The sequence below is a fragment of the Rhipicephalus microplus genome, chromosome X, assembly GCF_043290135.1.
Source record: "Rhipicephalus microplus isolate Deutch F79 chromosome X, USDA_Rmic, whole genome shotgun sequence".
NCBI classification, from domain to species: domain Eukaryota; kingdom Metazoa; phylum Arthropoda; class Arachnida; order Ixodida; family Ixodidae; genus Rhipicephalus; species Rhipicephalus microplus.
The window spans coordinates 161,709,751-161,735,211 of record NC_134710.1 but is presented as its reverse complement, the minus strand read 5'-3'; the positions used below and the strand labels follow the sequence as shown (position 1 = coordinate 161,735,211).

The 25,461-nt window shown below is 43.8% G+C and overlaps 1 protein-coding gene across 1 annotated transcript; it reads left to right on the top strand.

Moving 5' to 3' along the window:
* The first annotated feature begins 4,161 nt into the window (after positions 1–4,161).
* On the top strand, positions 4,162–5,418 carry LOC119176920 (uncharacterized). Its single transcript, XM_037428258.2, has one exon. It carries the CDS (start codon positions 4,268–4,270, stop codon positions 5,258–5,260), a length of 993 nt encoding a protein of 330 aa, XP_037284155.2. The 5' UTR covers positions 4,162–4,267; the 3' UTR covers positions 5,261–5,418.
* The last annotated feature ends 20,043 nt before the right edge of the window (positions 5,419–25,461 follow it).

Here is a 25,461-nt window from a genome sequence, read left to right as displayed (position 1 = left end):
TGAGTACCGATGGTATCCGGCGTAGACGCTCACTAACAATCGCCCTTAGGGCGCGATTCAGGTGCTTTGTACCTTTGTGCTTCCACTGCAAGTTTGCTTTGAAGTTACAATAGTTACAGTAACCCAAAGATCACTTCGCTTGCTGCCGCGGCGGCGTTTACGAAAAGAGCGTGCTCCTCACAGAGGAAGAAGCGATAATTGTTACAGTTCTTCGTGCTTGTCATGTGTATACTTGTGCGGCATTCGCTTTGTGCGTCTTTCTTTTTGTTTAAGCAGCGTGCTTGAAGTGTCGAGCTTTGGCAGGTGGATGTCAGCGCTCGTCCTGTATATATTCCTTTCGTGCGCGCTTTATGCTTGATGGCGCGTAGAAGGTTTCGGGCTGTTTCCGTCCTTCGCCTCACATTACCATTTGTTACTGACGCACTTTTTTCATTCTTGTGGTAAAACAATGCAAAATAAACGCTCAAGTACCTCTGTAATGACACGTTTCTTCTTCGTGTTTTACGGATTCCTAAGAAGAGGGATCAGCCAACATTTTTCACACGATTTCCCTTTCTGCCTTATTTCGTGCGTCCGTCGTCTTGTTTTTTCTATTTTTTTATGTGGTTGTTCTTGTGATAGATCAAGCGCCCTGTTTTTTATTTTTATTTTGATGATTATGATATAAACGAAGAGCTCGAAGAAAAACAGCCAAAAATGCCTCGCATTGGCGTCAGAGAGCGACCAATATGCTACACGTCACGCGTTACATGAATGACGACGACAGTATACGACAGCCTTGCCCCCAAAGTGCTAATTGTTTAAAAGCATAAAGGTTCTTTGTAAGGCGAGATTCCAAGCTGCGTACCTAGTGACCTAAGGTCAGCGTCCTAACCTCGCGTTCATACAGCCCGACAAAGCAGGCATTTTCGAATTTTTATTTTCTCTGTATTTCTTATGCGTCTCTTTTCTCTATGTTTATTTCTATTGCATTCTCTTGATACAAGTTTTATTACCGACAGCCCCAGGTCTGGTAGCGGTGGCCATAAGTACGGTGGTCTCTCTTGCATCCGCTGCCACCCTGAGTGCGGTGAGCCGTAGGGGCAGCGTAGCGGCGGCTTCCTTGGAGGCTATCTCCGAAACTCCAGCAGCCTATGAGGTGCTGGTGGACACCTGAGCACAGCTGGCCAGGGCCCTGCTTCAGCTGTCGTGTGTGTTGGCACCTTCATTACCAGAGTGGCCTTACCAGAAACAGTCGGATGAGATCCCGAAAAGCGGCACCCGTCGTCGCGTCAGTTCTGCAGCGCTTCGTGCCAGCGACCACTGGGATCGAAGCGTCGCAATCGTCCTTGACCTTATTTCAGCTTGTGCTGTTTTTGGTGTACCGCTGAGAGACGGCCGCCGAGCGCTCCTCGATGCCTGGACCGGACCTCTCGTGCTGGCTTGTTTGATGACCGCAGAAGTGCTTCGCCGCCAGGTCGTACCCTTCATGCCGGCTGTCGAGCAGGTACTCTATGTTCTCTTCAACGAAGCAGCTCCTGTACTCTTTCTTCAGTGCTTCGTTCATTTTGACCGAAATCAGCGGCTTGCTACTTTTGGCACGGGCCCTAGGCCCAGTTTTGCATGAGCACACCCTTAGGATGTTATCGCTGTAGACGAAGCCGCAGTAAACTGTGCCGCAGCGGTCATAGAATGGCAGCGATCATCGAGGTCTGATTTTAAAGTACCAGCAGCGGACGTCCTCCATTCGACAAGGCGTCTGCAATGCATTTCTTGCGTATCTGAAGTAGTTCCTGAGTGGCATCCAACTTCAGAAGTCTCCACCAGCCGCCCAAACCTTATAGGGCGTCGAGTTTAGTCAAGATTCTTGACGATGTGGCGCATACCCACGCTAGGGGATTGCGCCAAGAACCGGATAGTTTTCATGAGTTTCTTCCTTAATAACAGGTTAAGATTAATCTATTTACGAGAAATAAAAGAAAATGCAACAGGACGAATTGGCTGCTTGAATTGTAAGTAATCTGTATTGCAATGCGTTAAAGCGGCATATTTGATGTAATGTGAATTTGGAAAATTCAAAATCTACTGAAGAATGATTTCAACACTTAAACCTCTTTGAACTTTTGCCGAACTCCTGCAATGCGTCAACGATCTTCCTGTCGCTGTGGTCAAGTAACAAAGCCCTGAAAGAAAGCACATTTTGAGCATTTAAATCTATTCCGAGAAGGTGGCAAACGGCAACTAAAGTGTTTTTTTTTTGTTAAGGCAGAGAATCTATTGCAGTAAATGAGGTAATGTTCACTTAACTCATTTACTCCACAAACAAGACAATGAGGGGAAGCTGCCAGACCAGCTCTGTGTGAATATAAATTTGGCTGCGGAAGTCGACAGCGCAGTCTAGTGATTGCGACTTCTGTTTCTCGCGTTTGACATATTTTACTATTGCAATAACCAGTGCTTGAATTTTGTTGTGGCTGTTAGTGAAGGTGTATCAAATTTCTCTAAGAGCAGTTTCCTTCCTAATATAGCGCCTATAAAGAATTTCGATGCCATAATTACCCCAATAACAGGCCCATTTAAAGATGACTTTGGCAGCGCATCTGCCATTTCTTTCACATAAATGCCCTTATGTCCTGGAACCCAGACGAATTTGATCAGATTAAGATGCGAGAGAACTAATGCTTTGAAAGCACTCTGAGCATGCGAGTTCTCATCTGCAGTAAGGGAAGCACATACTGATAGTGAATCCGTTAAAAATAGGGCGGACCTTACTGAAGCAGTTATTTTATGGAGAGCTAGAATTATCGTAACGAATTCTGCTTCAAAGATTGACACAAAATCTAGAAGGCGAAGTGAAAAGGACCAGTCTAGAGAAGGAGAAAAAATACCGATTCCACAATTTTCTTTCCTTTGTGACGCATTGGTTGCTATGACTGCTTGTATGGACGTATGTGCCAGGTAATCTCTTGATATAGCCTCTGAAAAACTGAGCGTCATCAATTTTGTAGTTATCGGAAATATATAATCAAACTATAATTATTAGCTTTGTTAATGGTACTGATTAAAAGAACGGCATAAATTTGAACGTCTAAATTATCAAGAAAGCGCTGTATAACCAAAATTTGGGGTATACAATGTATCGACCAGTATTGTCCAAAAAACAAGTCAGGACGGTTAATAGAAACTGTTTCTTTGCACCTTACAGGCGATTCATAAAGCCTGAGAAACGCCTGTGTAGCTAACAATTTAAAACGAGTAGCAAGTGAGGGAACTCTAGCTTCCAGATACAAAATCTTGATTGCAACAAAGTTAGGGAGACCTAAGCTTAAGGCTTGTCTCTCTATGATTACCAGAGGATGTATCTTGTAAGCAGGTGCCCCCGCGTATAACACACACCCAAACTCAAGCACCGGGCAAACATACATAAAATACACTGAGATAAGAGTATTTCTCCGCATACCTAACGGACTATTACTGATTTTGCTTAGTATTCCCACCGCATGACCTCCCTTTGCTGCAACGTACTTAATGTGTGTCTTCCAAGACATTGATTGGTAATAGATCACCCTCAGATATTTCACATTCACTATTCGAGGGATAGGATCCAGGTAATAGGAGAGCGAAATGTGAAAAGGGTCTTTGAGTGAAATTGCTAAAACAGAACATTTCTTGACATTTAGGTACAGGTGTAAGCTATCAAGCTACATTTTACAGCAGATAGGTATGACTTTATTATTTTAAATAGTTTCCGAATGTCCCCTGCTGCTGAAAAAAATGTGATGTCAATACACATAAGTGTGAACGTCCTGGTGCCGTGATACAGAGATCATCAAGATATTGAACAACACCGGGGAAAGGACGGCCCCTTGCGGTACACCTCTTGTTTTCACATATTTAGAAGAGATGCCGCTTTTGTAACAGTAAAAGGTTCTATTGTGTAAAAACTCTGATATCTATGACTGTTTATAGTTTGGAAAGTTAATAATGTGCAGCTGGCTGCTTAACACTATATGTTAACACAGAGTGGACACAGAGTTAACACAGAGTGGACACGGCAACCAAGCCGCGACGATGTCATCTAACGTTCCTACTCGTGCAGGTTTTGACGGGATGCCTTTTTTCGTCGACCGGCTCGTCGGCGTTTTGCACGGCCCAGCTTGATCTGCGTCACACCTTTGATGCACCGTTCAGGCTCGGCACGGGTATCGTTGCTGGTGATATCTTTGATACGCCAGTGGCGCCGCGCCTGCAGCCCGAGTATCATCTTTACTGCGCACACCTACGTGGCATGATGACGTCACCAGTTCAGCCCGCCAGCGCCACGCCAGCGGCTATAAAAGGGACACCAATTGCTTCAAGCGGCAGTGGACACGGCAACCAAGCCACGACGATGTCACCTAACGTACCCCTACTCGTGCAGGTTGGTGACTGGAAATATGGTTTCCGTAGTGACGATCCTTGCTTAATAGTGTTGCCGTGTCTACACACCATTCTAAACTGCATAAGTGACTGTTTTGCACTAGCGGGTCTGTTGTTTTCACTGTCGGGAGATGTCGAGCAAAACCCTAGAGCTATTACGGATGCATTGTTTAAGGAACTGCTAGAAACGCAAAAAACTATCTTGTCTAAAATTTCGCAAATGCAAGAGCAACAGGCCTCATCTGAGTCTGCTATGATTCAAGTTCAAAACAGCATATTAACAATTGAGAAAAAATTAGAGTGCATAAATAAAGTTGATGGTAGGCTGCTAAAGCTTGAGAATGCAGTCGATAGAAGCCATACAGAATTGAGTGCTCTGTGCAGTAGGGTTGACGACCTAGAAAACCACTCGAGACGAAACAACCTTATTATTAGAGGCGTAAAAGAAGAAGGCCCTGAGAATGATGATGACTTACTGAAAAAAATAAATGACGATATATTTGGCTCCATTCTCAACCAAAAACTTAATTCTATAGAAAGAATACATAGACTGGGAAAGAAATTTCCTGGCAAAGACCACCCTGTAATCCTTAGAGTGGCAGACTACCGAGACAAAGTAGAGATACTGAAAAATTGTTTCAAGCTAAAAGGCACTCATATTAACATTAGTGAGGACTACTCAAATCGTGTAACTGAGATACGGAGAAACTTGTGGGTCTCAAGTCTAGAAGAAAGAAAGAAAGGAGCGAAGGTTAGACTGGTTTATGACAAAGTTCTCATCAACAATGTTTTGTACACCTGGAGTGATGATGCCAAAGAGAAGATCAAGTGCAAAGCATCTGCCAAACCCAACCAACAATGACCTGAAAGACAAAAACAGGCCGACTTTAAGATCATCAACTTAAATGCTCGCAGCGTACTGAACAAAAGTCAGTAAAGTGTAACCTTGGAGCATGATCCTGACATATTGGCAATCACCGAGACATGGTTGCACAGTGATGTACATGATGTGGAAGTTACATCGCCAGGTTACGTCTTAATAAGAAAGGACCGAGGCGGGAAAGGAGGCGGGGTAGCACTTATGATTAAAAGAGACATAAAGTATCAAGCTTTGCCAGATGCTGGTAATATTGAAGCTGTATGAGTAAAGATTCGATTAAATGATCACCCTGTGTACATTGGAGTTATGTACAGACCCCCCTGTTCTCTTGCTACGACTCTGACCGACTTAAGATGTTTTATGGATTCTAATATGCACCAGGACGACAAAATAATTTTGATTGGTGATTTCAACTTACCAGGCATTCAATGGGATTCGCATGATTTTATAGGAAACGAAGTAGCTCATTGTGGACATCTTTTGGACATTGCCTTTTGTTTTAACCTATGCCAAATTGTGTCTAGCTACACACGTGTTTTTAAGGCTGTATCCTCTATTCTCGACCTTGTATTTGTATCTTCACTCCTGGAGGAAAATGTTAAAACATGTGATGTAATCGAGGGCATATCAGATCATCAGATGGTTATGTTTTCCTTGGATATGGCGTCTGCTAGGTCGCATAAGGATTACAAAAATACAGTTCTGAACTTCGCAGCTGCTGATGACTTCTCTGTTTTAGAAAAACTTGAAAACTCTTTCGATACTTTTGTTCTCCTGCAAAATTCAAATCCTTGTACAAATTGACTATGGGATTATTTCTTGCAGGTTGTCACTGAATGCATTCAATTCTATATTCCAACACGACAAAAAAAGATAGCAAAGAAAAATCCTTGGATAACGCGTGACGTGATCCATGCCAAAAGGCAACTGAAACGAAAACGGAAATCTCACTGAAAGAATCCTTGCCCTGAAAGGAAGGAAACCGTTCACACTATGAGCCAGGAATTGAGACGTCTAGTTAAAAACTGCAAAGATAATTTTTATAATGTTAAATTAAAAAAGTTCTTGCACGAAGCACCCGAAAAGTTCTGGAGATGCGTGAATCCAACCACGAAAACCCATCTTGATGCAGATAAAGAAAACTCACAAGCACGTGCTGAAAGTTTTAATGCCTTTTTTTCGTCAGTATTTACCCACGATGACAGACAAGTACCGACTTTTAATGAGGCTTCTGACACACCTGCCATAGAAGGAATAACGATTAGTGAACAAGGAGTATTGAACCTACTTCTTAAAATCGACAAAAAGAAAAGTGCAGGACCTGACGAAATACCAAATGAATTTTTATATAGGTACGCAGTTTGGGTCTCGAAGTACTTGACAATTATTTTCCAGTCCTCCGTAAGTACTGGTTTCTTTCCCACCGCTTAGAAGGTTGGTAAGGTTATACCGATACACAAAGGTGGTACTACTAACGACTGCAAAAATTTCCGTCCCATTTCGCTCACAAGCTTTTGTTCAAAGATTCTCGAGCATATTGTCTCCAAGCATCTTTTGGCTTATCTAGATGTTCACAACCCATTATAATCACGGCAACATGGATTTCGAAAAGGCCTATCTACTATTACTCGGCTTGTTGAACTTGTTCATGATCTCTCCTCTGAAATTTACTCGCAAGGTCAGGTTGACATGATACTCTTAGATTTTGCAAAAGCTTTTGATAAGGTGTCCCATGCTAAACTGTTGTTAAAAATAAACACTATCTTTAAAAACCCAAACCTAACGCAGTGGTTTTCCTCCTATTTCTTCAATCGCAAGCAGTATGTTCAAGTCAGCACGAAAAAATCTGCCCTTGCCAATGTTATTTCTGGAGTTCCCCAAGGCAGTGTCTTGGGCCCACTACTGTTTTTGATTTTTGTCAACGATTAACCTAAAGATATTACGGTCCCCATAAGGTTTTTTGCAGACGATTGCGTAATGTATAAAACAGTCAGGTCTCCTACCGATCAATCAGAACTAAATCTAAACCTCCAAAAAATACAAAACTGGTGCACCATTTGGCAGATGGATCTAAACGCGGCAAAAACAGTAACAATGAACGTAACTAGAAAAAACGCATTCTAAATACGACGTACTCTATAAACGATCGTGAGCTTGGCAGAGTAGAACAACACAAATATTTGGGTTTATTATTAACTTCCGATCTACGATGGAATTTGCATGTAGACTCCGTTTGCGCTAAGGCTAACAAAGCGTTGTGGAGACTTCGGAAAAATCTGCACCATGCTAGCCCGGAAATCAAATGCTTGGCATACAAGGCTCTCGTACGGCCAATTATGGAGTACGCAAAGGTGGTATGGGATCCGTACACAACAAGTAACTGCACTAAGCTAGATAGAATACAAAGATTGGCGTCACGTTTCATATTTAACAAATACCAGTGCTGCCACTCCCCAACTCAGCTTTGCAAGCTGGCTCACCTTGAACCACTAGAACAAAGGACAGAGTATGAAAGACCTAAATTACTCTTTTTAATCATTAAAGAACAAATAAAAATAGACAAATCGAAGTATATGTATATAAAAACTGGAGAAACGTCAAGGCACCGGCATAACATGTACATGCCCCCTCCCAGATCACACAACGATTGTTTTAAGTACAGTTTCTTTCCGCGGGCGATCAGTGAGTGGAACAGGCTGCCGAATTCCACTGTCTTATCGGAATGTATACCTTCTTTCTTGAAGGGCCTAAAGGATGTCGTGTATAAAGATATATAGTTTATATTTTGCTTATTCTATGTCCTCAAGAGCACAGTGCTTTGGCTATTTCTTGTCATTCATTGTTATGTATAATAGAAGTTGTATAGGGAGTACCTATTTTTTATGTATATTGGTTTTTCTACCCCTGTTATAGCCCAAATTGGGCTGACAGTATAATGAAATGAAAATAAAAAATGAATGCTCAACGCTGTCGTATGTTTTTGCTATATCGAGAGTGACGAGCTTCGCATAATATTCTTCACGCTTAGCTAATTCTATGCAACTTTCAAGGTCTATATGGGCCTGGCACAGGGAGCATCCGGATCTGAAGCCAATTTGGGTTGTATTCAGAATTTCTTTCTTATTGATGAAATTTGTTATTCGAACATTTAGGATTCTCTCAATTACATTTACAAAGTTTGAGGTTAATGCAATGGGCCTAATGTTATCCAAAACGTATCCTTTACCCGAAACTTTCTGTATTGGTATTACTTTTGTCATTTTCCCCTCCGATTGGAGCCATGCCAATCCTAAAGAATAATTGATTATATCCAATAAGTACTCTTGGCACTCTTTATGCATCATTTTCAACGTGAACGACGTAACTCCATCAGGGCCCGGAGCCGCTGGTGGCAAGTTAGCTAACACTTGCGACAACTGATACCTGGAAAATTCCGTGAAGTCCTCGTCCCATACCGCATGTAAACGAGGTGGTGATAGTTGGCTGGAAAAACGTTGCTCCGATTTCTTACGAATTACTTCTAACGAAGCCCCCGCAGGGGCGTCTGCGTAAGCAGGCGTTTGGTGCGTAGCGACACCACGGACCCGAGCTAACGGGTGGGGGGGGGGGGTTCAACTCTCTCCCACGCCTAGCCGTGCGCAGCTTTGCCGTGTCCGGGGAAAATGGGATCCTTGAGGTTGAGCTGACGCTGGGTGATTTGACCTTTGAGGCCCCCCGGTAGAGGCAACACACCCCTTTGGCCCCGGCTTCACTTAGACGGCACCCCTGGGCTGACCCACCCAGGGGAAATCGGCAGTCGCCTTTTCCAATCTCTCTCTCCATACATATTTGTCTTTCTTTCTCACTTCGCATCTTTCCTGTCTTCTCCTAACTTCATTTTACTTCCAATTTTTCCTGGCGGCAAGGGTTAACCTGGTGTAAATGTCCAACCTTGAAAAGATATATGAGGTTATGGCAGTGGCGTACTACTGGCGTTGTGCAGACATGCTTACATGTTCTGCCACGACCCCTTGTTGGGCTCCGTGGTGGGTGGTAGGCGCCATTACTGAACGAACTGCACTTTTCTATGGATCACGAAACCCCTTCTCCATTGATCGCCCCTTCAAAAGGTGGCGCACCGAAGCAAACGTAATGCCGATTTCGGAAAAACAAGACCATTTCACTAAGTACCACGTTATTCATTGCGAAACTTCGGACAAAAAAGCCCGCAACATCTCCCCATTCCTCGTGTCCAGGTGCCTAACCGAGACTATCGGATCTGGCTATAAGGCTACAAAGATGGCAAGCGGGGACGTGCTGGTAGAAGTTAAAGACACTACACAGTTTCAGAAACTACAAAAATTAGTAGCGTTTGGGGACAAGCCCGTAACCGTCCCTGCGCACCGAACGATGAACACTGTCAAAAGCGCTGTGTCAGACGATGACCTAAAAGACCTAACAAACCATGAGCTTCTCGCTGGCTGGAAAGACGAAAATGTCATTCACGTACAGCGTATCGTAGTGAGAAGAGAAAACAAAGAAACTCCAACCAAGCACATAATTGTGACGTTCGCGTGCTCCACACTACCACATGAATCAGTTACCGGCTACCCAAAACTGTCTGTGAAACCCTACATTCCGAATAGGTGGCGCTGCTCCAAGTACCGAAGATTCGGACATGCTTCTCAGAGTTGCCGTGGACAGCTTACTTGTGCACGGTGTGGTACCACTGGTCACTCTACAGATGATGACTGCAAGGCTGAACCCCACTGCGCGAACTGCGATGGTGAACACCTGGCGTCTTCTGGACCCTGCACAGCATGGAAAAAAGAAGAAAGAAATTATTACCATCAAAGTCACCCACAACATCAGTTTCCGCGAAGCAAGGCATCGCGTTTCTACTTACTATGCAACAAAATCATTTGCTGAAGTGGTGCAACAGGCGGCAGCACCACGACGGCATCAGGTGGCCACCCAAGCTACGCACAGCGTGCTGGAGCAACCGCCGCTTCCCCTACTGCGGGAGCAGCCAAGTCTGCTCCGGCCTTAGTCAACACGGCCCCCCACAGGCGTCTACGTGCAGTGGCGCGAGCCACGGCAACAGGCAGACTGCGGGAACTCCGTCGACGTCCGGAGTAGAGCGCTTGAAGGCTACGTCTCCTGAGCCGAAGCCTACAACGCCCAGGGATTGCTCGGCAGAGCGACGGTCCAACGCTTCTCATGAAGCTATGGACACAACCGCCAGTCAAACGGCGCCTGCAGCGCCGAAGGAGCGGGGAGTTTCTCTCGACTGCTCCAAAAAAGACAAAAGACAAACTACAGGGCCTCCAAAAAGCCCTGTAAAATGAGTTTCGTTTTCTCAAACCTGAAAGGTTATGGTAACATTCTGTTTTGACTTTAGTGTCACACGCAAGTCACCAAGGTTTTATCGCCAACAACTCCACTCTAACTCCACTTTTCCTGTCAAGTTCATTGCCCAAAATGGCTTTTCTTCTCCAGTGGAACTGCTCCCCAAACACAGGAGCTACTTGCTGCTTAGATCTAGCGCTGTGCTCACCGTCGCTGATTGATTTGTGGGGTTTAACGTCCCAAAACCACCATATGATTATGAGGGACGCCGTAGTGGAGGGCTCCGGAAATTTCGACCACCTGGGGTTCTTTAACGTGCACCCAAATCTGGTGCTCACCGTCGCTCTTTCGCGACATAAAGTGGAGCGTGATAGATAATGTTTACGGCAGTGACAATATGCCTGCTCTCATAAAATTGACACAAACCCTCCCCGCCACTCCATCCCAAAACTACATCTGGCAGACTGACCACTGTTCACTGAAAAAGCTTCGCTAGAAAAAGAGATGCTTGATGGCCTAAGCATAGAGGAATTGAACAAAACAGTCACCACCTGCATACTCGCGGCAGCCGAACAAACTATACCACAATCCTCCGGCGTTATAAAGAAAAAACTTAAACGGTGGGGGACAAAAGAGTACACACGAGCTTAAAAATGCAACACAAGGAGTGGGGCATTTTTCGCATATATCCTACAGCAGAGAACCTCCTAGCATTCAAAAACGCGAGAGCAAAGGCGAGATTTATTCGCAGGCAGGCTGAAAAACTCTCGTGAAAAAAGTAAATTTCATCCATTAACAGTTCCATCACATCTAAATGAATGTGGGATCAGGTGCACAAGTTGAACGGCAACTATAGTTCATATACCACCCTATTCTCCCAACCCCTGGAATCCAGACAACTTTAGCCGAACAGGCAGACCTACTAGCGCCGCACGTTTGCGCTATTTCGAGCTCAGCAAACAATTCAGCAGCTTTCCTAAAACATAAACAATATACAGAAAAACAAAAGCTTCCTATTACAGGTTATCACGGCAGATCATACTACTCCCCCTTAACCCTGCAGGAAATTAAAAGAGTGCTTTCTCAAGGTAAAAAAACAGCACCTGGCCCAGACGAAATACAATACCAAATGCTTGCCCATTTGTCCCAGAAAGCGGTGAAGGCATTGCTGCCCTTCTTTAACGCTATTTGGGTCACTGGCAGAAGGCCAACAGAGTGGGAAAAAGCCATTATAATTCCATTTCTCAAAGCCGGAAAAAATCCTACCTTAATAACAAGCTACGGGCCCATAGCACTCACAAGTTGTATGGCGAAATCCTACAAAAACGTTATTATTAGTAGGCTAACGTACATCCTAGAAACCGATAAATTGATAGATGTCCACCAATGTGGTTTTAAGAAGAGATGTTCCACCACCGATCACCTCGTTCGCCTTGAACATACAGTACGAGAAGCTTTCTTGTACAAGCAGCACTGCTTAGCAGTATTTTTTGATCTTGAAAAGGCAAATGACACAACGTGGAAGTACGGTATCTTACGAGACCTGGCAGATCTTGGAATTCACGGAAGGATGCTCAACTGCTTGCCCGACTTCCTATCGAACCGAACTTTTCAGGTTCGTTTAGGTACCACACTTTCAGAAACTTTTACTCAAGAGAATGGTGTGCCTCAGGGCTGTCTCTTAAGCACAAACCTCTTTGTCGTCAAAATGAACTCTGTGAGCCAGGTCATACAATCTACTCTTATGCACTGAATATATGTGGATGATCTCCAAATAGCGTGCCTGTCATCTAACTTGGCGACGTGCGAGCGACAGATTCAAATAGCATTAAACAAGCTAACAATATGGGCTAGCAAAAATGGCTTCCGGTTTTCTGAGGAAAAGACGCTTGCTGTAGCGTTCTCCCAGAAACGACGCTTACAACCAGACATCGTACTTAAAATAAACGAAACAGTATTGCCAATAAAACAAGAATAGAAGTTTCTGGGGGCCGTATTTGATAGGAAGCTCAATTTACTTCCACACATTAATAATCTCAAGGTGAAATACAACAACGCCCTCAATGTCCTCAAAGTCTTGTCCTGAAAGCACTGGGGTTCCTAACGTTAGTGCCTGCTGCTCATCTACGGCTCTTTAGTACGCATCAAATTAGACTACGGTAGTATAATCTACGGTTAAGCAAGAGACTCGTACCATAAGCGCCTAGACCCTGTACATAACAAAGGGTTACGCCTCGCAACAGGTGCCTATCGAACCTCACCTATTTCGAGCTTATACGCCGAAAGTAACGAACCATCCTTGGAATATAGGAGAACGCAACTAATGCTCACGTATAACCTTAGAGTTTCTTCTTCACCAGATCATATATGCCACAGTATTGTCGCACGCTGCGACCTACGACAATACCACGCCAACAAGCCAAACGCAATTAAGCCACTAATACTAATATTTGAAGAAAAATTTCATGCTCTAAATGTTCCTAACGAAGCACTCTCCGTCGCCCGAAGGCCACCCAGTTTGGCCCCATGGAGTGACTTCTCCAAATTCTTGGATTTTTCACTCACACATATAAAAAACAAAACACCCCACGTGAACATATACCACACGAATTCCTTACAATACAAGAAACGTACAACACTTACGAAGAATTTTACACTGCTGGTTCTAAGACATCTGCTTATGTCGGAAGCAGCATGGTAGGAGCAACACACGAGCAAATGACTAGACTACCGCAATTCGTATCCATCTACACCGCTCAGTGCTATGCGTTATGGATGGAAGTATGATACATAATCAGCTCAAAACATAAAAAAACTGTAATATTTACAGACTCGTTAAGCGCACTGAAAAGTCTCAATCGTAAATCTCAGTATGAGCCATTCATAGGCGATATTTTAAACATGCTATCCCACACACCTGATGACCACACCATACGCCTCTGTTGGGTCCCGAGTCATGTCGGGATCCCCGGTAATGAAAGGGCAGACCAAACTAGCTGCAACGGCAAAAGAGATGCGCGAGTCAAAAACCAACATACCTGCCAGAGATGGGATTCAAGCTGTTCGCCGGGCCACCACCTTTCACTGGCAGCAGGAATGTATATCACGACAAAACAACAAACTTCACCTAATTAAACCTGTTCTTGGTGAATGGAAGACCTGTCTTCATCAAGCACGTTTTATTGAAGTTGTTATATGTCGACTACGAATAGGTCATGCGCACATCACACAACTATCTATTGGCAGGCGAAGAAGCTCTAACATGCGATAAGTGTCAGGAGCAACTAACTGTAATGCACATTTAATAGCTTGCCCACATATGGAAACATTAAGAGAAAATCATTTTCGTATGTTTTACAGGTTAAATATTCCCTTTCATCCAATGCTCTTCTTGGGCGATGGCGCCCTAATACCCATAGCTGATGTTATCAGCTTTTTAAATGAAGCACAACTTCTGAACAAGGTCCAACTACACTAAACTATGCTACCGCTAGACATAGCTAAACTTCGAAGAGGCATTTGCTGCAGCTGGAATTTACAACGAGGCCTTGAATAGACTCGACGACCGGCCATTTAATGAAGGAAAGATCTTAGGAGCCTGGTCGCGCAGCACATCAGCACAGAAAGTCACATGAGCCCTCCTGAGATACTTGTCAGCAACTTCATTGAGGGACCACCTGTGAAACTCGGCATTGTGTGTGATGTGACATGTGTCTATCCTTCTCTCTCTTTTACTCCCCCTTCCCTCCCCATGTGTAGGGTAGCAAACTGGACGCATAGTCTAGTTAACCTCCCTACCTTTCCTACATTCCTTCTCTCTCTCTCTCTCTTTGCCTCCCGGCCCTTACGTATAAGGACACGGGTATGGCATTAGTTCTACGTAAAAGCCGTTACGGTTTTGACATAACCTCATGCACCAACCATGCACATTGACCACCCTGAGCATCACACACATAATCTTAGAAGAGATATATACTTCACGCGTTTACGGAGCCAATTCTTTTAGGCCTTTATACAGCCACGCTTCACCGCTCATTATATCCCATATGTCATCGCCGTCCAGACATTTCAGAGTTATCGTCATAGCCCTGTCCGCTGTAGGTATTCTCACCATGAGTTTGGCGCAGCATAGCCTTAGTCGCTCTTGCGCCACAAAACCTAACATAACTAACTAACTAACTTCTAACGAAGCCGAGAAAATGATAAGGTCTGCATTTATTGTCTGCGGAATCATTTTTTTACGTAGGAATCTATATAACGCTTTTTTATTGTTGCATTTAGAAAGACAATCGAACTTCCACCTGTCGTAATCTTCTTCTCACTTGGCAACTTTACGTTTAAAAACACCTGCAGCGAACTGGTAGCCTTTCCAATTTTGAGAGCACTGATTGTACAAAAGCTTTTTCCATGCTGCCTTTCTGAATCTATCGTCTCTCGAGCAATAGTCATTCAAGCAAGGAGAATTAGAGTTATGATTAGCTGACGCTACGACGAATTCATATTTCTCACGGGAATTCTTTATTGAAGTATATAAGCTCCGAGCCTTTGGCATCGTGCTATTTTCTGACAAAGAAGACAGAGAATAAAGCAACCAATTCTTAAGTTTTAAGTAGTTTTTATGCGTATAAGTAATAGAGATTGACGAGGCTGTCTATATTTCTACATCAAAATTTATTGGTAAGTGGTCGCTATTTGTTGTGCAATATGACTGAACAAGGTGAAACATTTAGGTTGGAGCTTGCAAAAGTTAAATCAAGCGCTGAAGATGTATGACTCCATACGTATGTTCAGCTACCCGAGTTCTGACATGAAAATTGGTTATCTCGAGCCCACTGCCACAACCGGCTGCCACACGTATATGTTTTTACTACCAAAGAAATGTGGTGGGAGTTGAAGTCCCCTGCTAGTAAAATATTTCCTTCACACGTGGTTATTATGGTATTTAATGGCCGAGTGCCATGTATGCCTGAAGAAAAGTAAGCATTTACTACTGAGAAAACCTGACCAGTCGGAAGAGGTAAGCGTACAACTTATATTTCATATGCCGGGGACAGGAACTTTAACATCAGTTTGGCTTTGTGCCAAATATTGTTCGAAATCATTGTCACTATTCTGCCTCTTGTCGTAGGGTGGTTTTGTCTGAACAAATGGTAATTTTTCTAATGAAGATTAGTATCAGGAGCAATCCAAGATTCTTGAAGTAAGATTTATTGGGGATTTAGTTTATCACATAGGAAATGTAAATCAGTAAGAGCAGCAAATAAAGAACGACAATTCAATTGCAAAACTCTCAAGAAAGCTACTTTGGTGTGAAAATTGTTGCGGAGATAGCTTTCTCTAAAATATTTTCTATAAGGATTTTACGGGACGGGGTCTTTTTGGGGTTATACGGAAGCGAACTTGAAACGTCATGGTTCAACGGAGACCGGCATCGTTTCTGTGCCCGAGCATCAAGCTCGACATGAGTAGACACATTTAGTTCTAACAGTTGTTTTTGGTCAACGTTTGTCATGCACTCTGAGAAACTCTGGATGTTATCCTTGTTATTCACCTCATCATTACATACTGCAGTAGCATCACTGGCAGACGGTATTTTATTGCGCTCAGGATTACCTATAGCAGCTGAAATCAACAGCTTAGTAAATTGATTACTGAAAACTTGGGCTATGCATTCAGAGATGCTAGCTACCAATTGATGCATAACTGTACCCATAGCTCTTCCTACCGCAACCTCAACTGTCTGCGCAATATTAGTATCCTGACATGAATGACGTGCTGTAACGCCAGCATAGCCATGGGCTCTCCCCTTAACAGCTGCATTGGCTCCCTTTCTAGAGCACGTAGTTTTGTCAAGGATTTCGAGAACTAGTACTTCTTCATGGCGCATTGGGCACTCTGCGAAATCAGCTGCATGATGTCCACCACACAAGCAACAGAAGTCATCTTGGTCCTTACAATCTTCATCTAAGTGGCGTTCACCACATCTATGACATTGACTCTCTGATTTGCAGCCACGAGAGCTATGTCCCAACCTCCAGCAGTTCTGACATTGCAATGATCAGGACGCTAACTGATCTACTGTAAATACTAATGGCTATGCTTCAATTTCTGAAGGGCACGGTGTACCTGCAAAAGTCGCAATCACTAACTCTGTGAGATTTCGTTTGTTGTCAACCAGTCAATGGCACCGGTAAACTGCCACCACACCTGCCAACGACAGCTATTCGAGCGTCTCCGCAGGGCTTAGTTGTGCGTATACCCCACGCTCAACTAAGAGCATGCGGGACGCTAGTGCATGCGGGATGTTGTGCTATATACGCACTCACCGGGATCGAAGCAAAGGAAGAACACTTAGGAAGATTTTTTATACATTGCTGACCTGGTGTTCGACATACAATCCTATCGCGACCAAACTGCCGCACGTCGGTTCTGGTAGTTTGGGGTCATGGCATGGAGATGTTCTTGTGTCACTTTAGGGATATACAGCTCAATGCTATGTCCACCAAAACCAACCAGAGCGACAGGATTATTGCTCACGCCACTGCGGAGAACAAGTTAAGAGGTGTGTCATCATTAGAGAGGCCGTCCATTAGAGAGGCCGTCCACAGGGAACAATCCTGACCCGGAGAATTCCTCGACTTCTGTACAGCCTCAAGACTAGGTCCAGAAAACAAAATGATCCAGCATGAAATATTTAAAACACACCAAATACTAGGTGAAAAAAAAACTCTCCGGTTAACCGCCTAATCAGATCAAACGCCGCTTGCAGACCAGTCATGACCAAGCCTCGAAGCGTGTGAGCCTCATTGTTGTTGTTGTTGTTGTTGTTGTTGTTGTTGTTGTTGTTGTTGTTGTTCTTCTTCTTCTTCTTCTTCTTCTTCTTCCTCTTCTTCTTCTTCTTCTTCTCATGGATCATAGCATATGTAGGGGATCGACCAAGTGTCCTCTCTGTGTTCTTCGAAATACTTCTCGAAAAAGCTAGAAAATGTTAATGCAACAAATTTAACTCGCCTCTCCCGTTGTTCTTCTGAAGCGAACCTCGTTATTTTTTCACAACATCATGTGCGCCAAACTTTCTTGCGCTTTTATCTCTGAGTAAAACCCACTACAAAAATTCAGAATAGGCAGAAGTCCATCAGTTTTCTTGTATATACTATACTATTTTTACACAGCGTAATGGCGGATATATATTCAATGCAACACCAGTGAATGTATGATTTTCAACTTGTTCATTTACTAAGTAAAGGAATAACTAAATAAGAATGGTATAGGCATTTCATCCTTCAGCCACAGAGAAACTCCCACAATATCTTCTTTAACCTTCTGTGGTTAAAATATATTGAATAATAATTGAAAGGGGCAATAATTTGTGTGCTTACACAAATTGAGAGAACTGCTAAAAATATTGAACTTTCAACGTGGAAGCCAGAGAGCCTTTAGCACATTTGTGCGCTACTTGTGGAATATTTTTTACTGTATTGCACTCCAATTGGATCTTATAACAGTGCATCTGCTTAATCTTGGAAGCTATAATGAGGAGAGTCACAACCAACGTGGGTAACGGCTTCCTCAATACCACAGTAATCACATGGTTTCGAGACGTTAAACCCCACATATCAATCAAACAATGATCACACGTATCTCCTGAAGACGACAGATTTTGCGCCGTTAGCATGGCTCGACGATAAACGGCCGCTTTCAGAGCATTCAATTTTCAAGTACCTACATCTTGGAGTACCGTTTGCACTAATTCAGGCAAAAGCTAGGTTTACCTGCACTAGTGCAAACGTACTCTACTTGATCGAATGTTGATAAAGGCATAAAATGTCATCGCGGGGACACGGTCTTGAAATTACCGAGAGGATTAGCACCGCACTTTAACAAAGCAGGACACAAGTTCGACGATCTTGAACTCACATACTCGAGTCAAACTTCCGGGCCGCAAGAGAGAGAAAATAATAAGAGTCATACCTTAATCGCAAGTTAAGAATACTCAAATCAGGAGGTGTGAACGTTCCTGAAACAGCTCTGGAATTCATTGGGTATGGTAGGAGAAAGTGGGGCAAAATTTGTCGTGGGAATAAATTCTGAGGCCTTCGGGTTTTTTATTCCTATATAATTTTGAACGCTCATTAGTATAAAAAGTCAGAATAAATATACCTATTTCTGAGACAATCCTCAATTTTTTTTCACAAAACTAGTTGCGTCAAGCTTATTTGCATCTTTATCATTCAGTATTAACCAGTACAAGGGTTCAGAATAGGTAGAAATGCTTCAGTTTAGGTGTAAATACGCTATTATTAAATATATTATAAGGTTTATTGTAACAAACATACATAGATTAATAAATATTGGTTAGACTAACGCCAAGGCAGTCACCAAAAAGGGTCAACAGGTATTGCCACCTGCAGTCGCCTCGGCTTCTGGCAGCTCAGCGACAGCCCCGGGTTTGGTAGCCGTGGCATTATATACGACGTTCTCTGCTGCGTCCACTGCCAACAATTGTGCAGTGAGCCATAAGTGCGTATGAGTGGCGGCTGTGTTGGAAGCTATGTTCACAATTGCAGCAGCCACTGAGGTGTCAGCGGACACATGGGCCCAGCTGGCCAAGGTCTGTTTCAGGTGACGTGTTTGCTGGCAACTTCATTACCACCATCGTCAGACCAAGGGCAGTTGGATGAGAGCCCGGAAAGCAGCACCACTCGTGGCGTTGCTGCCGCAGCACTCCGTGTCAGCGACCGCTGTGATCACTGCATAGCAATCGTCGTTGCCCTTATTCCAACTTGTGCTGTTTTGGGGTGCCGCAGATAGGTGGCCGCCGCCGAGCGCTCTTCGATGCCAAGACCAGACTTCTCGTGGTCGTTCGTTTGACGACCGCAGCAGTGCTTCGCCGCCTGGTTGTACTCTTCCACCCCGCTGTCGAGCACGTACTCTAGCTTATCTTCAACGAAGCAGTTCTTGTACTTTTTGTTCAGTGATTCGTTTATTTGGACAGGAATGAGCGGCTGGCTACTTTTGGAACGAGTCCCAAACCGAGTTTTGCATGAGCCCACCAATGGGGAGTTATCGCTGTTGATGGAGCTGCAGTTGTGGCACAGCTGTCGCAGGGAGCCACCCGTCACCGAAGTCTGCTGTCGACGTACCAAACAGGACGCCCTCCATCCGACAAGGCGTCCCCGATACATTTCTTGTGTACCTGAAGTCTCTGGGTGGCATTGAACTTCAGAAGTCTACAAGAGCCACGCGAACATCATCGGACGTCACCATGCGAGCCTCACAGTAGTTCTCCTTCTTCTTCTCCTCCTCTTCTGATGACTCATAGCCAATGCAGGAGATTGACTGAGTGTTTACTTGTGTTTCTTCGCAATACTTCTTGCGAAATCTCGGAAGAGTTTATACAACAAACTTGACCCGAGTTCCTGTTATTCTTCGGAAGCAATGCTAATTTTTTTTTCACAACACCATGTGCCCCAATCTTTCTTGTGCTTTTATCTCTGAATAGTACCCACTACGAAGATTCAGAATAAACAGAGCTCATACAGTTTTGTTGAATATACCAAAATATATTTACACTGTCTTATAGGAGATATATTCACCATGACACACCAGTAAGTATATGATTTACAATTTGTTCATTTACCAAGTAAAGGAATAACTTAATAGGAATGTTCTAAGAATTTCTACTTTCAGCCACAGAAAAACTCGCACAAGACCTTGCTCAACTTTCTGTGGTTAAAATATCATGAATTATTATCGAAAGGGGCAATAGATACTGGGCTTACACTAATCCAGAATATAGCTAAAAGTATTGAAATCTCAACGTGTGAGGAAGGAAGCCCTTAGCGCGCTCGTAAGCTCGTTGCAGAAAAATACTTATCGTATTGCATTCTATTACTTGACCTTCTAAAAGTGGACATGCTTTATCTTGGGAGCTATGATGAGAACAGTCACAACGAACATGCGCAATGGTTTTCTTATTACCACAGTTATCGCACGCATCTCCCGAAGACGACAGCTTTCCGCACCGTTACCACGGCTCAACGATGAGCGACCGCTTTCGGGTCAGTCAATCTTCGAGTACCTAAAATTTTGAGTACTGTTTCAACTAATACGTGTAAAATCTAGTTTTACCTGTGCTCGCACAAATGTACTCTACTTGATAGAATGTTCATATAAGCATAAAAGGTCATCCATCGCGCGGACACTCTCAAAATGACGGAAAGCTGTGGTACAGCATTTTTACATAGCAGGATACAACTTCGATGATCTTCAACTCACATACTCCAGTCAAACTTTCGGCCCGCAAGAAACGGAAAATATTAAGACTCATACGTATTCGCATCATCAGAATATTCCACCCAGTAGATGTGAACGTTACTGAAACAGCTCTGGAATCCATTCGGTATGGTAGGAGAAAGTGGGAAAAATTATTCGTGGGGATAAATTCTGAGGCCTTCGGGTTTTTTATACCTATATAATGTTGTACGCTCGTTAAGATAAACACTCAGAATATTTACCCTTTTTTCTAAGGCAATGCTCAATTTTTTGCACAAAAGTACGTGCGTCAGGCTTTCTTGCGTCTTTATCATTCACTATTAACAAAGACGAAGGTTCACAATAGGCAGCAAAGCTTCACTTTAGGTGTAAATACGCTATTAATAAATATGGCACAATTTTTATTATAACAAACCTGCATATATATATAAATATTGGTCACACTAACGCCTGGGCGGTCACCAAAAAAGAGTCATCGGTTATTGCCAATTGCAGTGGCCTCTGCTCCTGGCAGCTCAGAGACAGCCCCGGGCCTGGTAGCGGTGGCTTTATATACGACGCTCTCTGCTTCATCCTCTGCCAACATGACTGCAGTGAGCCATAGGTGCAGCTTAGTGGTGGCTGCGTTGGAAGCTATGCCCACAATTGCAGCAGCCACTGAGGTGTCAGCGGACACATGGGCCCAGCTGGCCCGGGTCTGCTTCAGGTGGCGTGTTTGCTGAAAACTTCATTACCACTGTGGTCATACCAAGGGCAGTTGGGTGAGAGCCCGGAACGCAGCACCACTCGTGGAGTTTCTGCTGCAGCGCTCCGTGTCAGCGACCGCTGTGATCCCTGCATCGCAATCGTCGTTGACCTTATTCCAGCTTGTGGCGTTTTGGGGTGCCACAGATAGGCGGCCGCCGCCGAGTGCTCGTTGATGCCGGGACCGGACCTCTCGTTCTCGTTCGTTTGACGACCGCAGCAGTGCTTCGCCGCCTCATAGTACTCTTCCTTCGCGCTGTCGAGCAGGTACTCTACATTATCCTCAACGAAGTAGTTCTTGTACTTTTTCTTCAGTGATTCGTCCATTTCGATAGGAATGAGCGGCTGGCTGCCTTTGGCACGTGTCTCATACCGAGTTTTGCATGAGGACACCCATGGGGAGTTATCGCTGTTGATGGAGCCGCTGCTGTCGCACAGCTTTCGCAGGAAGCCACACGTCGCCAAACTTCGCGTCGTCGTACCAAAAAGGACGCCCTCCATCTGACAAGGCGTCCCCGATGCATTAGTTGTGTGCTTGAAGTTTTTGGGTGGCATCAAACTTCAGAAGTCTCCAAGAGCCGTGCGAACATCATCGGACGTCACCATGCGAGCTTCATAGTAGATCTTCTTTAAACATCTATTGTGATAGCGACTGACACTTCTGTTTATGAAGAGAAGGTTGGCGTAGGAATTGTATTATACTCTCTAGATTTGGCTTTCTGAATTCGATTACCCAAATTTACACCTATTTACAAGCTGAACTAGTGGCAATAGTCCAAGCATTGCGTAAATAGCCACAAGATTTATCAGCGGTGATTGTTCTAACAGACTGTCACTCGGTTTGCACTACCTTAGGCTCGCCAACAATGTCGCGCACCTTAGAAACTTTCCACTCACTCATTCCTACACATGTGCGACTCGTTGGCTAGTTTGGGTACCAGATCTTAGAGATTTAGCTTTAAATGAGCCTGCAAATGCACTAGCTGTATCTTTCCTGCATTGTCCTGTTTTACCTATTTTGCCTACTTCATAAGATACCACAGCAGCACGCTTTGAAAAACGCAACGCGGCCAACCCCTTTTCAAAATCTCCTTTGTTTGTATCAAACTACCCACAGCTAAAGTTCCCTTGGAAGAACAAGCGGTGTTCATAGTGAAAGGAAAAATAGGGATTACCAGGCTGCGTTGTCGAGTCCCTTCATTGAACTTTCACCTTCACAGGTCGTGTCTGGCACAGTCGTCTTTGTGTCTTTATTGTAATAAGAAGGAATCTCTGGAGCACTTGCTTTTTTCATGCCGAAAATTCAAAGCTCAAAGGAAAAATCTACTAGAAGAACCTCTACAAAAGTTGGGCTAAAACTTGAAACTTCCGGTGATTCTTTCATTTGGCGCAGTCGCATTTGGATTCAGCCACAGGAGCAATTTTACCGCTGTTACAAATTTCTTACGAGAATTTAAAAGAGTGGAATGTTAAAACAAGTAACTTTAGTTGTTTTATGTATATTTTTTTTTTCTTTTTGGTGTGTTTATAAGGTTTTATTTTCAAGGTTTTTGTTTAGAAATTTAACACTTTTATAATATTACCTATATTATCTAATTATTCCAACCCTCTCTTGCAAGAAGTAAATTTTTTTCAAAAGCAAGGCACAGTCCCTCACATGGCCTATCCGCCTAGGTGTGTTGCACCAAGGTGCTGAGGAACCAACCAGCCAACCAACCAACCTTCTTCTTCTACTCCTCTTCTCATGACTCATAGCCAAGGCAGGGGATTGACCGAGTGTTTTTTTTTGTTTCTTCACAATACTTCTGGCAAAAGCTTGGGAAACTTCATACAACAAACTTGACTCGTCTCTCCTGTCATTGTTATGAAGCAATGATCGTTTTTTTCACAACAACATGTGCGCCAAGCTTTCTTGTGCTTTTATCTCTGAATACTATCCAACCCAAAGATTCCGAATAGACTGAAGTCATTCAGTTTCGTTGTAAATACCAAAATATTTTTATGCTGTCTTAGGAGGGATATAATCACCATGACAAACCAGTAAGTATACGATTTACAATTTGTTCATTACCAAGTAAAGGAATGAATAAATAGCAATGTCATACGAATTTCTACTTTCAGCCGCAGGGAAACTCACAACAGATCTTGCTTAACATTCTGTGGTTAAAATATTATGAATTATTATCAAAAGCGGCAATAATTGATTCATTGAATTATTGATTGATATGTGGGGTTTAACGTCCAAAACCACTATATGATTATGAGAGATGCCGTAGTGGAGGACTCCGGAAATTTCGACCACCTGGGGTTCTTTAACGTGCACCCAAATCTGAGCACATGGGCCTACAACATTTCCGCCTTTATCGGAAATGCAGCCGCCGCAGCCGGGATTTGAACCCGCGACCTGCGGGTCAGCAGCCGAGTACCTTAGCCACTAGACCACCGCGGCGGGGCTCAAAAGCGGCAACAATTAATCGGCTTACACTAATCAAGAATTTAGCTAAAAGTATTGAACTCGCAACGTGGGAACCAAGGAGGCCTTACCGTGCTCGTAAGCTCGTTGCAGAAATATATTTAAGGTATTGCATTCCATATTTGACCTTCTAAAAGTGGATCTGCTTAATCTTGGGAGCTATGATGAGGGCAGTCACAAAGAACGTGCGCAATCCTTTCCTTATTACCAATGTTATCAAACGTATCTCCCGAAGACGACAGCTTTCCGCACCGTTACCACGGCTCAACGATGAGCGGCCGCTTTCTTGTCAGTCAATCTTTGAGTACCTACATTTTGGAGTACTGTTTAACTATTACGAGTAAAATCTTGTTTTACCTCTGCTAGCACAAACGTACTCTACTTCATTGAACGTTGGTATAAGCATAAAAGGCTATCACGCAGACACTGTCTTGAAATTACCGAAAGCCGTGGCACCGCATTTTCACTAGCAGGTCACACCTTCGATGATTTTAAATTCCCAAACTAGAGTCAAACATGCGGCCCGCAAGAAACAGAAAATATTAAGGGTCATACGTTATTCGCATTATCAGAATATTCCACCCAGTAGGTGTGAGCGTTTCGGAACAGCTCTGAAATCCTTTCGGTATGGTAGGAAAAAGTGGGCAAAATTAGTCGTGGGGTTAAATTCTGAGGCCTTCGGGTTTTTCATACCTATATGTTGTACGCTCAATAGGATAAAAACTCTGAATATTTAGTTCTGTTTCCTAAGGCGATCCTCAATGTTTCACAAAACTACGTGCGTCAGGCTTTCTTGCGTCTATATCATTCAATATTAACATTTACGAAGGTTAGGTATTAGCAGGAAAGCTTAAATTTAGGTGTATATACGCTTTTCTTAATATGGTACAATATTCATTATAACAAAAATACATATCATCATAAATATCGGTCACACTAATGCCTGGGCGGTCACAAAAAAAGGGTCAACAGGTATTGCAACCTGCAGTGGCCTCTGCTCCTGGCAGCTCAGTGACAGCCCCGGGCCTGGCAGCGGTGGCTTTATATACGACGGTCTCTGCTGCATCCGCTGCCAACATGACTGCAGTGAGCCATAGGTGCAGCTTAGTTGCGGCTGCGCTGGAACCTATGCCCACAATTGCAGCAGCCACTGAGGTGTCAGCGGACACATGGGCCCAGCTGGCCCGGGTCTGCTTCAGGTGGCGTGTTTGCTGGCAACTTCATTACCTCCGTGGCCATACTAAGGGTAGTTGGGTGAGACCCCGGAAAGCAGCACCACTCGTGGCGTTGCTGCCGCAGCGCTCCGTGTCAGCGACCGCTGTAATCGCTGCATCGCAATCGTCATTGATTTTATTCCAGCTTG